This window comes from Squalius cephalus (genome assembly GCF_949319135.1).
Source record: "Squalius cephalus genome assembly, chromosome: 11".
In the NCBI taxonomy this organism is placed as follows: domain Eukaryota; kingdom Metazoa; phylum Chordata; class Actinopteri; order Cypriniformes; family Leuciscidae; genus Squalius; species Squalius cephalus.
This window is the reverse complement of record NC_137132.1, coordinates 24,231,476-24,248,218: the sequence shown is the minus strand read 5'-3', so window position 1 is coordinate 24,248,218 and position 16,743 is coordinate 24,231,476. Positions and strand designations below refer to the sequence as shown.

At 39.9% G+C, this 16,743-nt stretch overlaps 1 protein-coding gene across 20 annotated transcripts in view; it reads left to right on the top strand.

Moving 5' to 3' along the window:
• The window catches only part of mecom (MDS1 and EVI1 complex locus), a 171,821-nt gene extending 156,569 nt beyond the window's left edge, over positions 1-15,252 (top strand). For 8 of the 20 annotated variants that reach the window (XM_079886163.1, XM_079886175.1, XM_079886169.1 and 5 more), the window contains 9 exons: positions 18-108; positions 1,939-1,965; positions 5,479-5,645; positions 6,481-6,558; positions 7,906-8,075; positions 9,215-9,359; positions 12,679-12,915; positions 12,991-13,162; positions 13,254-15,252. In XM_079886163.1, the coding sequence (XP_079742289.1) occupies positions 18-108; positions 1,939-1,965; positions 5,479-5,645; positions 6,481-6,558; positions 7,906-8,075; positions 9,215-9,359; positions 12,679-12,915; positions 12,991-13,162; positions 13,254-13,382 (1,216 nt within the window). In that variant the 3' untranslated portion in view covers positions 13,383-15,252. The remainder of the gene's footprint in view (positions 1-17; positions 109-1,938; positions 1,966-5,478; positions 5,646-6,480; positions 6,559-7,905; positions 8,076-9,214; positions 9,360-12,678; positions 12,916-12,990; positions 13,163-13,253) is intronic. The other 12 variants (XM_079886166.1, XM_079886168.1, XM_079886160.1 and 9 more) reach the window with 5 other exon arrangements.
• The last annotated feature ends 1,491 nt before the right edge of the window (positions 15,253-16,743 follow it).

The window sequence follows — 16,743 nt, the reverse complement described above, 5'->3', positions numbered from 1 at the left end:
TAGAAATTTAACATCAGCAGGGTTGAGAAGAGAAAGATGAACGATCCATTCGAAGTCCTCAAGGACAAGTATATGCGGCCGGCTCCTGGATTTCTCTTCCACCCACAGGTGAGATTTGTCAGAATATTTTCCCACTGCTGACTTTATTTTATTTTATTACCTCATCCCTATAGTCCTGCATAAATCATTAGCCTATTTTCAATTGGCTCTTTCTGTGCTACTGCAGTCAGTGTTAACGCAAGCTGTTCCAGACTCAAAAGCAGATCAAAAGTACTGTATGTGCACTATGACTTTAAAGCTTTCTCATCTGTTAGTTCCCACCAATGTTAACAAAAAAGGTGGTGCATAAATTCCACGGTAAAAACGTCAAGCATCTTGTTTTACACACACAATTACCTGATAAAAAGTACCATTTAAAGTCTAGATGTTTATATTTGTGTAAATGAGAAGTGTTTGGGAAACATTAATCCTGTATATCCCATTATTTCACTGTAATGACAAATTTCAGTTTAGTGTATTTCAGATGCAGAAATCGCTTACAGCTTTAAAATCAGTTCAGTACATTAACCAAATTCGAAGCAATTTTAAACGCTAACATAACATTACTTGTCCAATTGAATGCAATTTCCAGTATTGACCAAATAACTCCTCATGATGCTAGTATTGACATAATAGCTAAAGTATGTTGGCAGTAGCTTTACAGGGCCCCAGTGTGTTAGCATTAGCATAGCGACTCCTATGTTCCTCCGTGTGGTTCTTTTACTGAGTGATCAGGTCCAGATGTGAGATTCAGGCAGGGTGGGAGCTTTGTGACACGTCTCTGTGTGGGTGTCTTTGATTATGATGTCACAATATGATACCCTGTTAAACTGCCAGACACTGACCCATATCCCTGGATGGAGTGTGTGTGTGTGTGTGTGTGTGTGTGTGTGTGTGTGTGTGTGTGTGTGTGTGTGTGTGTGTGTTAGCGTGTAATGAGTGATTTTGTCAGAGTATAAGCGTGTGGTTTTGTGCCTGAGTGTCTATGTAACCTCATTTGTGTGTATTAAGTAACCTGTCTGCTCTATGTCATTGTGTGTTCGCTATCAGTGTTCTGTAAAAGTAATACATAGTTCTCATATAAACCCACACACACACATGTCTGGTACACATAAAGACCCTGAAACGCACACATAGACGCTTACTGGTGTAGTGTTTTACTGGCTGTTTCAGGACAGTGTTTTATGGGCTGTTTCATTGGCCTGATTTATTCCCTGTGTATGCTTTGTGTCTGTGTGAGATAATATCCACATGTCCCTGACACACTGCCTAACGAGGTGACCTATCAGCATCCACTTTACTGCACTAGGCTCACTGGACTCTCTAATCAGCACCAGGGATACTATTGACAGCACAGACGTATTATGGGAAATACAGTTTACAATGTACTGTATTAGTTTGATGCTAGGCAGTAGAGCACAATACAAACATTGGGAGATCAAGTGGATTGTTGAGGGGGGGGGTCAAAAAAAGTAAAAAAAAAACTATTAACTTTAATAACTTTTTATTAAAGTTATTAAAGTGTCAATGCTTTTATAGTCAGAGCACACCAGTTGCATTTTAATTAGTTAATCATTATGATACAAATATTATTGTTATTACTGTTGTTGTATTATATTCATATTTTACCATATTTATTAAATAAATAGTTTTTATTTATCATTAGTCTTCAGAACATTTGATGAAATAATATATTTTCTATTTTCTTCCATTCCATAATTTTCTTCCATTCCACCAGAAGAAGAAAAAATGATAGTAAAAAGAATTAGACAACCACTGGACAAAGTAAAATAAAATGTGTGGGATGTTAACCTTTACTAAACATCACATTGCATAATCACACACGATCAGTCTGATTCTTGATTTTGATATGCTGTTTCCCTTCTGTCCTGCCCCCAGTTCCGCATGCCTGATCAGAGAACATGGGTAAGTTACTCCAAACCAAGTCATTCATGTGCTTCCACCACACACACACACACTCACATGCTTAATAATTTCATGCAAATCACCCTGTTGCTACATGTACAAATACACTGCCGCTCACTATTAGCATGTGTAATGCATGACTCAAACAAACAAATGCATGGACCAAAGCTGCATTTCCACCATCGGGCCGAAAGCTTCTAGGAACAATAAGGAACGGCTCCAGATATATTTCCACTTGAGATTTGTTCGGCACGGCTACAAACCGTTCTCAGCCCTGATTTCCCATCACGGTTGGCTAACCGTGCCGAACCGTGCTGGCTGAATGTGTGTAGTGACATTGCAACTCAGGATTGGTCACTTGTCTGTTGCCTGGCTAACAGTTTCTCTGTAGTTGGCTAAGTGTGCTATTTGAGTGACGTAAACACATATTAATGTATTTAATTTAATCGCTATTTACATCTCATATCATCTGTAAACTCTATAAGACTGATGCATTTGTATTACATTCAAAGGAGCTCTGTTATCAGCACCACAATGGAAAATAAAACCATATCCGCACCGGCTGGGCCGGATCGGCACGGAATGGAACGGTTAAGCAAAGAAAACGGGTTGGCCCGATGGTGGAAAGTGGCTCAAATCATACCTAAAACAGCTAAATCTGGTCCAAAGTCAATTCCATTCAGAGAAGATTATTGTTTTGTCTGTAAACATCCGTTCTTTTGCACTTTTTTGCATTATTTGTTCAGTGCATGGCAACAGATTGATTCGTTTTTTTGGATTTAAGTACGATAAAACAGCATATTTGATCTTCTATATATATAAAAACACACAACTACTCTTCAAATGAAACCATTCTGGTTGAACAGTGGAAGAATGTCTTTTGACTGTGCCCGTGTGAATGAATCTGCTGTGTTCATGTGTCATTTGGTGCACTCATGTCTCCGCTCTTGTGTGCCAGTGTGTGTGTGTTAACCAGACAGAACAGTTGTTATTTCTGATGGCTACCACTGATAATGCAGTGAATTTGATTATTTACATAGAGAGAGTAACAGACCACGGCTCTGATTTGGGGTGGCGACACTCCCCGTACGGCATCGCATCACTGAAGGGGTAACAGTCTCTCTGGGACCCCTCTCTGAGCGCGTGTGATAGCACAAGAGGGGGTTTCCAGACCCAAGACATCTGGTACCCTGATAAGATCAACAATTGAAAAAGCTCTTACTAATGAAGGGCCTCTCAGACACACACTACTGAGAATGGGCAACTCAACAGCTGCCCTACCACAGCGAGAGAGATGGAGAGGGTGAAGGCTACTTAACCATCCAGGAAGTCCATTCCTTGCCGATCACAGATTTCTTTGGACTAAGTTGTTACAGCAATCATAGAGATACCAATCTATGGTAATATGTTTAGACTTCAAGGACCAATCAACATGACTATAAAATATGCATGTGTGAATGTGAGTTTTTTTTTACTTAGATGTACTTTATACCAAACCTCTGGCCCGGAGGAAGGTTTTATTGCTCTTTCGTAGCTCAGAAGTCTTAATGGAGTCTGCCGTGGTCCGTGTAACTTTGTCTCAGATGTTTCTCCTAAAATCCCAAAGGAGAAATGAAAATAGACACAAATGTGACAATTGGTGACGTGCTGTGAAATCATAGAGCTATAAAAATTAATGTTGATAGCATAGTGCAGATCATGTTTGAGCTCATATTAAAATTAACTTTTGATTGCAGACTTTGCTATTTTGGCAAATATAAGCACAGTTTGAGACATTGTCGATATATATCAGTGTATATATATTCATTTCTATATTTATTTCAGTATATTTACTTCATGACAGAAAAAAAAAAATATATATATAAATAAATAAATATATATCTCACTGTATATTTATATAGCGTATGCACTCATTTAGATAATTAGATAACTGGATAAAAATGTGTTTACTCCAAGTGTTGTGATTTAGTGGTCTGGCTGATAAGTGAAAAATGACAATGTTTTGTTGAGTTTGAGATGCTAATAGAGTGTAGCCGAGCATTAGTTGAGAGAGACGGCACATCTAGATATATGACAGTAGTTCATTAGATACACTTCTATCCCTCCTCTCTGTCTGTGATTTATGGAGAGAGGGAGAGAGAGTTGGTGTCAAACAGGTCTGACACTTCACATCCTCCCGGAGGATGTGATCCTGACGTTCCAATGGAGAACTTTAACTCCCAGCTGTCATTCCCCATCAAACGTCCAAATTATCTTGAGTGTTGATCTTTCTCTCTCTTTCAATGCCCCATTCTTTGTCCTCTCCTTTCACATAATACTTGTAAATGTAAAGATTTATCCCCTTTCTTTCTTAGATTTTTTAGAAGAAAACACTGCAAAACATCTCCAAGATGAATTTTTTCCAAGATTGTCTAAGCAATGCCATCCACATTAGTTTCATTTTACTTGTATGTCAACAACCTTTTGTCTATTTCATTCATTCTTCCTACAATAACACAGAACTCAGATTACTTGGTCTTGGAGGAACTTGATGAGAAATGAGACAGAAAATCTGAGCGCAATTTGAGACCTTGTTGAGCAGGAGACTCAAGCCCCCATTGGCTCTCCATTGGTTCTAAGATAAACTTTCTTTGTTTCTTTCTTAAAACTTCTCTACCGTATTTTCTACTGAATAAAACAGACTTTTTTGTGTGTTTATGTATGCAAGTCTGTATGTGTGTGTGTGTCATGTATGTCTTTCACTGTGAATCAGGACTAATTTGTCACCAAAACCTGAAATAAGTAAAGGGGAAAATTCAATACACACATGAAATAATGCAAATCCGCTGTGCTCTCTGAAAGCCCTCACTGTTGCGCTGTGGTTGATAGGCCCGCTCGCCTACAGGGACCCCCCACCCCCCCTCCCTCAGCTCCGTCCCCTCCCTCTCCTTCCTATGATATCATTATTACTGCTGTCTCAGCCTTGATCAGTAATGTCAACATCTTTCATATTGACGAATGTGCTGTCTGCTCATATTGTGCACTGAATGCTTTATGGCCAACATAGGACATGAATCACTCCTGCTCTTCAGTGTGGCTCACACACACACACACACAGGCCTTATGTTGTTCTCATTCTCTGGCTGACACACACATGTAGCTCCTTCCCCTTTGAGAGTGTGTCCATTTCTGATGAAAGCAACTGTTAGGCTTAATTAGTAAATTGGCAGCAGTTCTTATCCACATGAATCTCTCTCTGTGTGTGTGTGTGTGTGTGTGTGTGTGTGCATACATGTGTGGTCCATCTTATAACGTGCATTGTTATTTGTGTTTGTGCGCCAAAATTGGACATTACAGATCAGTGAAAGCATTCACACTGTTATCCGATAGTGAAAGTTCACGGTCAGCGTTTTTCCCCACACACATCTGTGGTAGAACGCAACTGCATGTCAATAAATGCGGGTAACACAGTGGGGATGTGTGTCCTTAAAGACCTCACAATGAGGTAAGAAAACTTTTCTCTGTCTCTCGCAGATGTCAGCGATTGAAAACATGGCCGAAAAGCTGGAATCCTTTGGCTCTTTGAAGCCAGACGGCGGTGACATCATGCGTTCCGTTCCCTCCATGTTCGACTTCCGGGCTCCACCCACCACCCTTCCTGAGACACTGTTACGCAAGGGCAAAGAGCGCTACACCTGCAGGTAACCAGGATGATGAACATCGACTTCCTCTTAGAACGTTATGGCCATATCTTATTAAAAAAACACTTCAATTATATACCTTTTAAATACCATGAGTGAAACAAAATGTATCTAAAAAGTACAAAAATGTCTACTAAAAAGTATCACATTACTTATTACTAATTACTTTCTTAATCCCGTAACAACCTGGACCAGTTGAACAAAAGGATAGACATAGACATGAAACATGTCTTTCAAATAAATAATGAAATTGCATATTTTTTCTTGAACTGACCAAAGTATTTAAAGGGAGAAGGTTACATTAAAAACATACATTTAACACTGCAGAAAATGCTTTTCTTAAATGCTTAGAATTTTTGTCTTGTTTCCTGTCCAAATATCTAAAAACTCAAGCATTTACTATATAAGTAAAATGACATAAGAAATTCTGTCTTGTTTTCAGATTAAAAAAAATAAAAAGTGAGTTTTAGCTTATCAAGTAAAGTGTAAATTAAAGTAAGTAAACAAACAACTAAGCAAATTGTATAGTATCTCAACAAAATATCATGGTTGTCACCAATACCGGTATTTTGTGACACCCTCAAATAGGATCAACTAAAGTATAATAAATAATATTTAGTATATTACTGGTATTTATTATGTAATGTATTATAATGATCATATTTATAATAACTTTTTGTTTGTTTCATTAATAAGATGTTTCAGTAAACATGTGTTTGATGTTAATGAGTGTTGACAGCACTGAGCATGGAATTCAGGGTGTTTTATGGGAAGCCTGTTTGTGTGTGTGTATTGCTGAGTATTGTTCCTGGAGATCTGTTTCCTTCCCCTATAGATACTGTGGCAAGATATTCCCACGCTCGGCCAACCTTACAAGACATCTACGGACACACACAGGAGAGCAGCCTTACAGGTGACACACTCTCACACACATACACACTAATGTATACAGTTTGATGTAATCAATTATTCACATACTCAGCAAATAGCATGTAGCACATCAGTCGACACTGCATGAAAAGAGGTGTATATGGACCAGTGTACTACTGTATACACCGCAGAATTTCGGATGAATCCGGGAGTATTACTGACTAGATATGGGTAATACCACGGGTCCGTATACTGCAGAAATGATACCCATTCGGATGTATATTACTGAGGTATTATTTCGTGCAGTGGCCATTTGTTGCCATGGATTATTGCACCAAGAAGCTAAATTGAAATATACTGGCAGAAGAATGTCATTTCTGTTTCAGTGTTTTTCAATAATGTCAGTATAATCTGTACACAATATATATAGAGTGTCATCAAAGATCGAGGACAGTTTGAGATATTGTTGAGATCTCTTCTGAAACTCTAGAGTAGAAAAGTAAGAAAGTGGTTGCTTTTGAAGTGAACTGTTCTTATATTCACCACAGAAGACTAAATGTTCTGTCAGTGAATAAATTTGTGATTTTTAGGGCAGGAAAAAGTCATGGAATTGAATCAAATCCTAAAATATCATATACATCTCTATAGTAAATGCGATTTTTGTCATTTATTCTTCGATACATGCAGTTATTGTCATTGGGAAAGAGTGAGGTGAAGTCAGTGAGGGTGAAGGACAGACAGACAAGGAGACTGAAAGAAGTATGTATGAATAATAGAGGCGATGAGTGCCGTACAGCTGTGGGCCAGCAAAGGCAGCTGGGTAATTAGGCCCGTGTTTGGGCCTCAGACTCTTTCAGGGAGTATTAAAATACTGCACAGAAACAGGCGTGCGCACACACTGCGTTTGTGGTCCGTCTGACCACAGGGGAGGTTTGTACAGGGCTGTGTTACTTTCCAGATAGCCTCAATCTCCTCGTGCTGGCAGGGCTTTAAACAAGCCGGTGATCAGCCTTTAACTACAATTTAATTTCTATTTTTTCTGTTGCTTTTGGAGGGGGGCGAGACGGAGAGAGCGAGGGAGAGATAACAGGTTCCTGGGAGACGCAGTTTAGCGCACAACTCCACGGTCGAGGGGAAGATACGATCGCGTAATCATACGGGATAATTCTGCGTGAAGAGACTTGGCACATGCAGTCGTTTTCAAGGCAGAGGGAGGATGTGGACGAGAGAGTTTGAGTGTTACTGAGTTGGCCAAAGATTAGAGACAAAGAGTTCATGACCACTCAATCACCCCGCGTGTGTGCGAGACAGATAAAGCGAGAGAGTTTGATTTCTCGTGTCTGTGTATTGTATTGTGTAATTATGTGCATATGTGTCTGTGTGTCCACAGATGTAAGTACTGTGATCGTTCGTTCAGTATTTCATCGAATCTTCAGCGCCACATCCGTAACATCCATAACAAAGAGAAACCCTTCAAATGCCACCTGTGTGACCGCTGCTTCGGGCAACAAACCAACCTGGACCGGCACCTCAAAAAACACGAGAATGGTAATTTATCAGGTATACACACACATATTAATATATATATTGTTCATCATTTTTTATTCACATTTGTTAGCAACTGTTAAAGGGATACTTCAGGATTTAGCATTAAGCTTTGTATTAGTAGAAAACCTGTAGTATTTTCGAATTACCATGCTTTCCACCCTCATATCCCCCTGATATGAGAGATTTATGTATTTTTTGTCTGGAAAAAATCCTCCGATGACGCAAAAATCGTCATTTTGCGTCATCGGAGGATTTTCTGGCCAGAGGCGAGAGACTACAGCCAGTAGGAGGAGCTGTTCCGCATGTTTTCAGCCCGCCCATAGAGGGTTGGATCTCACTCACAGAATGTACACACAGTGTCAGCTTTGGAAGCTAAGCTAGCAGGCTCTTGTTCTGTGGAGAAAACTGAGTAGTAGGAGAAAGCTGAATAGTAGGGGTTACCATCCTCCTTTTCCCGGACTTGTCCGGCGGGCGAGATCGTTCAAAATGTCCGGGATTCAGCTTTTGCGTTCTGCGGTCGCCATTCATTGTTTACATGCACACCTTTTGTTTCAATCTAACTGAATTCATTCCGATCGGTGAATCTGAATGTAGTGTTTACATGAACGCTAAACAAGTGATCGGTTGATGTGCGTTTTACCATTGCTAAGAAAATTCCCGCTCCTCCGTGAGAGATGCGAGACCCGGCGCGTCTCAGTAATGACGCCACCGGCCTCGCGCCGTTCTCCCGTGGCCGTCAGCCTCGTCCTGCTCTCCACAGTAAACATGATGAATGAATGGCGACTGTAGAACGCAAAAGCCGAATCCCGGACATTTTGGGCTATCTCGAAATCACGGGCAAACTCGTCACGGAGACTCACTAAGTTAGTAGCCTAACCTACTTGTTGTTTTGAACTGCGCTCTCTAACCGGTAGGCGTGGCCTCCTAGGGCAGCGAAGCAAGTGCATTCTGGGAGTTGTCTTTCATCCACATAAGCCAAAAATACATTTTCTGGCTTTTCTCAGGCTAGAAAGCTCCGAATTCAAAAATTTCTTCACATTTCTTCTACATAAATGACCTATTTTAAATACACATTCATCTTTCCAGAGGTGAAGTATCCCTTTAATGGTTATCATTTTTTTCATTTAATACATGTTGTATTTTATGCGTAGGCACGGCGATGTCGTCGCCCCGTTCAGAGCTGGACAGTGGCAGTGCCATCTTGGAGGACAAGGAGGATTCGTATTTTAACGAAATACGAAACTTCATCAGTAACACGGCACGGAACGCCACATCTCCGTCACACTCCGAGGAAGGGTAAACACCATCTTCTTCCTCTGGTACACTAATACATGCAGTGTTCATATACAGACTTTAACTTTTAAACGCAAAAACGTCTTATTTGTCATCAGAGCCTGGGCTTAGTGGTTAGTGAATGTGCTCAAACATTGAGCTTGTACAAGTGGCGCAGGTTCAAATAAATCGTCTCTCAGTCCATTTCCTTGTCAGTTCGGACTATTTTATTTTATATTATTATTAATGAATACATTTTATTATATTTTATTAGATACTTATTTCATATTTTTATTTTTAAATTAAAAAATTTTTTTTATTTAAACACTTTTTTTATTTCAGTCATTTAAATGTATTTATTTATTTATTGTTTAAATTCAATGTCAGAAGTTAGATACATTTTTTATGATAAATTTTAAGTATTCACATAACTCAAACTTCAAATTAGTATCTTACCGAAAACTTCACTCAGTTATGTGCGGGTTCACACACACACACACACAAGCAAACTCACCCGCAAACGGAGTGTCCATTAGGCTGTCAGTCATCAGTTGGCGCTAGTTGCCTGCGGCAGAATGGAGGTTATTATACACAAACATTACTGAACACAACACTTCTCATGCCTTATTCATTAACCCTCACCTCTTGAGTGAATACCATCACATGAAAGGAACGGACTGGTATCGCAGTGTGTATTAACCGCACATGTGAACGTATCTGTGTGTGTACATATATTCTGTATGGTTGTTAATCATTACCCTGTCGCCTGCGGTTTTTAAGAGCAAAGATTGGGGCAGGTCTCCAGAAGGACGTGATTACTGATTGGACGATTGCGAGCGCGTGCAGAACGCTGTTGACTTTTGGCTGCGTGTGCGTACATGAATTTTGCCATCTGCATATGATAATTATCGCTGATCATTTCCCAGCAATGATCATCAGGTTGGATGACGGTTTAAATGTTTGACCTGGTCATCCGTGTGTGTTGTTGTGTGTGTGAGACAGATTGAGTCAGATAAAGATCTTAGGTTTTTTGATTTCTTCATTGTTTCATTAAAAAGATCCTAGAGTCATTACAACATCGACCGTGTGTGTGTTTGCGCGCGTCCCACATCTGGTCCCAACATGTGTTTTGTGAACAGGAAGTAGGTGTGGGAGAGGAGGTCAGAGGTCGCTGAATGTTTCCTGTCAGAGTGACTGCTCCTGATAGATACTTTATCCTCCACAAATTACCACAGCTCTCTCTAATTAGCCGATCTGTTTTCATCATCACGCTAGCGTTGCCTCTCACTCGTTCTCGCGGTATTAGCGGGGTGCAGAGTGATGAGAGGAGGTGATTTCTGGGATTATCCGAGATGTGAAAAGGGTTAACCCTCGCGCAGTTACACTAATCCGAGGAAAGAACGGAGGTGAGAGATGAAGCCTTGAGGAAAATGTTATTGCTCAGATGTTGCTCTTTTATAGCTCAGCAGACGTATCTACCGGTACTAAGTATCTACTTTGTCTCAGATTTCATCTAAAGATTGTTAACATACAATCACAATATTGAGCTATAATATCAATTTGGATAGCTAACCTAAAATGTCTCCTGGAAGATAAAATTAGACTTTATTTGCAGACGATGCAAATGGATGGATGGGTGGGTGGATGGAATGATAGATAGAGATTGTAATATGAATGCAAATATTTCTTAGCAAATCCTTCCAAGATTAAATGTATTACTATTTTAATTTTATATATTATTATTGCATTGATATTTTCTCTCTCTGATCCATCATTTCTGGCTCATTTCCAGTTGAGGTTCTTTAAACATTGTTATTAGTGACACCGGTGGCCATTAAGTGAACTGCAGCCAGCAACTTCGCTATTGTGCACACGTACCATACAAGAGACTGAACTTGATTCAAGGCCCTAAAGTGCTTTTTTATTCTTTGCTTAGAAGTAAAAAGAAGTTGGAAATTTCTTTGTAGCGATATAATGTTAACGAACATCCAGACACTGTCAACGCTGCTGAGAGTGACGCTAGAGGAATATGTAAATACGTGCTGCGCGCTTTTCTCTCAATAACAGAATAAACACACAACAAAAATGCTGTTGGTGAGAAAACAGCTGTTAAGAAAGCACCTGATCATAGCAGTGTGGATGTTTGCATAAATTCACCGGCATCATGTCGACAGACATAATAAAATTACACTATTATGATAGTTTGGTTATAAAGTATGTTGTGACTATAAAATATACAAATCTGGCTATGTGAGACTACAGTTTGAGTTAATCTCTTTTCATTGCATGACACATTGACATTACAGTACAGAATGGCTCTTTCAGCATCATCCTGAACATTGTATAAGCATTCGTTTCATGTGTCATAGAACGGAACAGAGGTAATTGGGCGTAAACATCACATCCATTTGATTTTCCCAACAAAAAACTGAGTCCTTCAAAAAATCCGTCTACAGGCTTTCAAAGAACTAGGAAGTCGGGGAAGGTTTCGTTTTTTAAGTTTCAGTACAAGCTGTTCACACACCGCCAATAAAAAAGTGGTATACATGAAATACATGAAAATTCTTACATATAGCCCCTTTAATAGATATTCTCTTATTGAGATCTCTCGATTAGATGGAATCTTTCTCTGAGAAATTTTCATTGCAAACATCTGTATACACAAACTTATATTTTCTTATCCTCTCTGTATTTGCAATTTTTCCTCTCTGTTTTTAAAGTTCGGATGGGAAATTGCTATTTTTAAGTTGAGGAAAGAGTAGAATCAGGACAAAACGAGTGATTCAGCCTTAATGTGTCTCCTTTGGCTGGCTGGCGTGTGTGTGTGTGTGTGTGTGTGTGTGAGTTTGGATAGCTGGCCTCTGTCTCTGTGGGGAAATGGCTGCTTTGGCAGCTCCTTCTCTCCACTCACCAAATGGACTGTCAGCTAAATATTTGGCCTATTAGATGAATTGGAGATAAAGAAGAAAATAAACTAGGGAAAGAGGAGATGTGAGCTGTCTGAGTGAGAAAGAGAGCTGAAAATAAGTGAGAGGAAGTGTAGAGGCCTGCTGTCTAAGTGCCCCGCCGATGGGCGGCTCGTTTCTGCCAACCAGGGGCCCTCGTAACTGATGACAAACAGTCTCTTTCTCCAACACACTCGCCCTCTTTCTTTGAGCATTTCCTCTCATTTAGAAAGCGTGGGCATGTGGTTCTGCTTTTTATGGTGGTTTATTTTTTCGAGACAAACAGAACTAGGTTTCAGCGCTAAATGATTTTCTTTCTGTAATCAGGGATTGGCGTATCAGTCAAAAACTCATGCCTGCATAACGTCATTACAAACGATTCTCTCTGTTCTCCATAGGCTCAACGGCAGTCATTTCGATGCCGACAAAGCCCTGCCTGGCCAGGGGTCACGTGACCTGGACGAAGAAGAAGGGGAGGAGCTCGGAGCAGAGGAAGAGGAGGCAGAGAATAGCGACTGCGCCAGGAAACCCTGCGAGGATGGCGTGCCTAGCAGTCTGGACCATGACATCATAAACGATGACATCGATTTCGAGGGACCAGATGATCTAGAGAACAGCAAATCCTCACCGCAAAGGTACGCGTACCTGAAAGCACTTGCTATATCCACTCGTTTTTTGGTTGTAAAAGCGAATCTCTGCATCGTTTTCAGGTTTAATGAGGATGAGGATGATGAAGATCACAGCAGTTTCTCCACGCTGGATCACATCCGTCACTTTAGCATGGAGGACGGGGATCTTAGCGACAGTGACGTCGGCAGCTTTGGCCCCGCCCACCTGCAAGAAGGCATTAAGCAGCCTCTGTACAGGAAGTCTAAGTCACAGGTATATCACCATGACCGTAGTCAAACTGAGTATCAGATTTTCCATGAATATAGTTTGTGTATTTGTAACTGTATACCTCTCTTGTTTATAGGCATATGCTATGATGCTGTCTCTAGCTGATAAGGATCCACTCCATTCGTCTACCCATAATGCCCCGATGTGGCACAGTTTGGCCCGCGCTGCAGAACCCAGCGCCATTCAGTCTCTCAGCCACGTATGACACCTCCATGTAACCATGTGACCTAACTTAACATTGTGTTACACTACCGGTCCACACACACACACACACACCTGCACAAGTGCCCAAATCCTCATGCCATACGCACCAAGGTCCCATGTACATGAACAAATTATCGATTGACTGTTTGATTGACTTATTGATCAAGTACACTTAGTAGGAATGACAGTAGTGTCAGTAATTTCGATGGTGATGATGAAGACGATGATGACAATAGTAGTAATACGTAATAATAATTGTATTTATTCTGTCAAGTTCCAATGTTTTGCACAGCAGTGGCAGCTGGTGAACAGTTTTTGAGATTGCTAATGAAACGTCGGTGTCATGTTTGTGAGTTTTGTCCGCTAAACCCGTAGTTACTAAGAGTAACAGATAAGAGTCTTCCACGAGACAGATGTCATGGCAGATTATTCAGGCCTGTGAATATCTTTCCAATTAACAACATCACACACGCACACACAAATACAGACACACAAATCACAATCATGTGTGTTTTTCAAGCATTTTAACAGTTTCTTTTACAAACTTACGCGAGGGGTCGTGGGGTTTAGCGTTTCTCTTTTAAGATATTCTCCAGAAGTTTGTGAATTTAAAAACGTGAACAGATAAAAGGTGTGACCTTTAGACCTCTCACTGACGCTGCTTGTTAAAAAAAAAGGGAGTAAGGAGCGAGACAGTGACTATTTTCAAGTTCTGTCCAATTAAAGCACTGCATTACCTTCAACCCACTTTCCCGCCAGTTTGTGCGGAAAACAGACGCTCTTTTTAAGTCGTTTCTTTTTTAAGTTTGGAAGAGTGGTTGTAAAAAAAAAAAATTGCTAGCAACTTTTTTTTCTAAATTGAGAAAAACTAGTGTAAGAACTGAATCTGTAGAATTCGCGTAAAGGGCATTTTATCGTTTTCCACGGTAACCTTTTCCATTAGTTGGCGAACGATACCACTAAATAGCCTGAATGCTAGTCTTTAGCTTCACCGTCCTCGTGTGTCTTTCATTTATAGACAATCATGGGTTTCTTGTGTTTTTTTCCCTTGTTGTTTTTTTTTTTTTTGTTTTTGTCTCACTTTTTTTTTTCTTGGTTGATGTCTCAATGTTATTGCTGTGTATCTTGAAAGTTGTATTTATTTCTCTGCAAACTGTAGTTTGTTTACTGAATAGCACTGCTCTCAAGCGCCCCCTTGTGTTGAAATGAAGAATTTCTCACTGAAAAGTTTGGGGGGACGAGACTCTACCGGGGTTTGTAGAAGTCTGAATGCCAGATAGTATTAAACGTTCCATCACAGCTTATACTTCTAATAAAACTGGTAAATGATATAGATATTACTAGGTTTTTTGTATGACAATTTATTGATTCAACTGTAAAATATAAAAAAAAAAAGAGAAAATCGAGGGGGGGAAAAAAGGAAAGAAGAATAAAAACAGCTGATATTATTTCTTCTTAAAACGCATGATTGGTCCAAGCTGTACCTGACATTTTCTATGGTTGTCTGCAAGCTTGTTTGACGTTTGGGTCCATGTTGATTTCTTGTGCCAAACCTTTGAGAAAAGCCAGATTTTGTTTATCCTCACGAGGTGAAGGACCAGATCTTTCCTATTTCACTTTGTTTGTTTGTTTGTTTGTTTGTTTTTTTGTCGATGTTTATAATCCCATTTTTAAAAGTAATCAGTGAGTTGAGGTACTTCTGTTTTAATGCTTTCTACAATGTAACTGTATTGCATTATAATTCAATACTGTGGGAGGAGTTACTGAGAAATAAAAAAAAAACTCCTGTGTGGGCGTACTGTGCACTCTCCGAATGTCTCCGTCTCCCTTGATATCTTTCAGGTTGACACGTCAAGGTCATATTTCAACCCAGAATCAAAAGAAAAAGATATATGCATAAAGAAAATTATTTCAACCCAGAATCAAAAGAAAAAGATATATGCATAAAGAAAATTGTTGGACCAAGATTGTTTGCAAAAGTCGCTGGTGCCGCTTGATTTCGCACAGGCGATAGACGCACATATTTCTTGAGAACCGCATAAAACCCTTTAGATACCAGCTCTCTCACACACCCACTCGTATTATCTCACACCGAGACACACGAAAATGTCGTTCACACACACTGGCAGACAGACACAGCGCGAGTCTGATCCCCGGTCATCGCTCTCACACAGGCCCACTGTCCCACAGCCAGCGAGAGTCTGAGAGAGAGAGAGAGGAGGGAGGCAAGAATGCGCACTGCACTCGTTTGTTTGAGGGAAATGATGGATGAGGTGGAGAGATGTGATGACCTGGCTCATCGCTCAAACTCTCAATGAGAAACAACATTGGACTGACATCTCTCTCTCATTGTTTAAACGGGATCCAACTTCTCCGGCCAGAATCCCTCGTTCTCACCCTCATAATTCTCCCTCTTTCCTTCCTAATCATATTCCCCATTGTCTTACTTTTTACATTTCCAGAGGGATGCCATTTTTATCACTCTCTCTTCCAGTCCATCTATTCTTTTCCTTCTGTCCTTTCCTCACCCTGTTATTCTCTTTCTCCCTTTCTGATTCGTAGTGTGGATGGAGGGGTGACGACTGCTGGTCTGGGATCGAGGCTTTGTGTGTTTGTATGTGATGAGAGGCAGGGTGGGATTTGCTTGGGAAAATTAGTTAAGACCTCTTTTGTGTTTCCTGCCATTTTCACTCAAGATAATCCCGATTTTGTTGTCCCCGTCTGCCTTACTGCGACACTGCAAAGCAAAGACAAAACACACGGTGAGTTATGACTGAAATTAAGTCTCTCAACCCTCCCAAAAAAATACAATTTCATAATTTACTCATATTGTTCCAAACCTGTATGGTTTTCTTTCTTCTGGAGAACGCAAGATGATATTTTGAAAAATGCACATTCAATAAAAGTCAACAGGGTCCAGTGTTATTTTGGACCCCATTGACTTTCATTATATGGACAAAAAAAAAGAAATCTTCTTTTGTGTTCCACAGAAGAAAGTCATGAACAACATGAAGGTGAGAAAATGATCACACAATTATGATATTTGGGGTGAATTCATGGAACCCCTAATGGTAAAAAAATTAGATGGTAGGAAAAATGTTTATTTTAATGCGTTGGCATTCTCTCGCCAAAGAGAAACTTCATTTGCAAAACTTTTGTAATGGCAATAACTTGAGGTGGGAGAAAATATTATATTTTTGTTTTTGCGAGGAGAATGCAAAGTTTCTTTGAAGAATGCATTGAAATTATTTTTACTCCCATGTCATATTTATTTCATCACCATAAATGCTCCGTACGTTCACACTGTTTGGTTTGTTGGGACTGTGTAAACTAGCATGAAATTGTCAAATCAACAAAATATT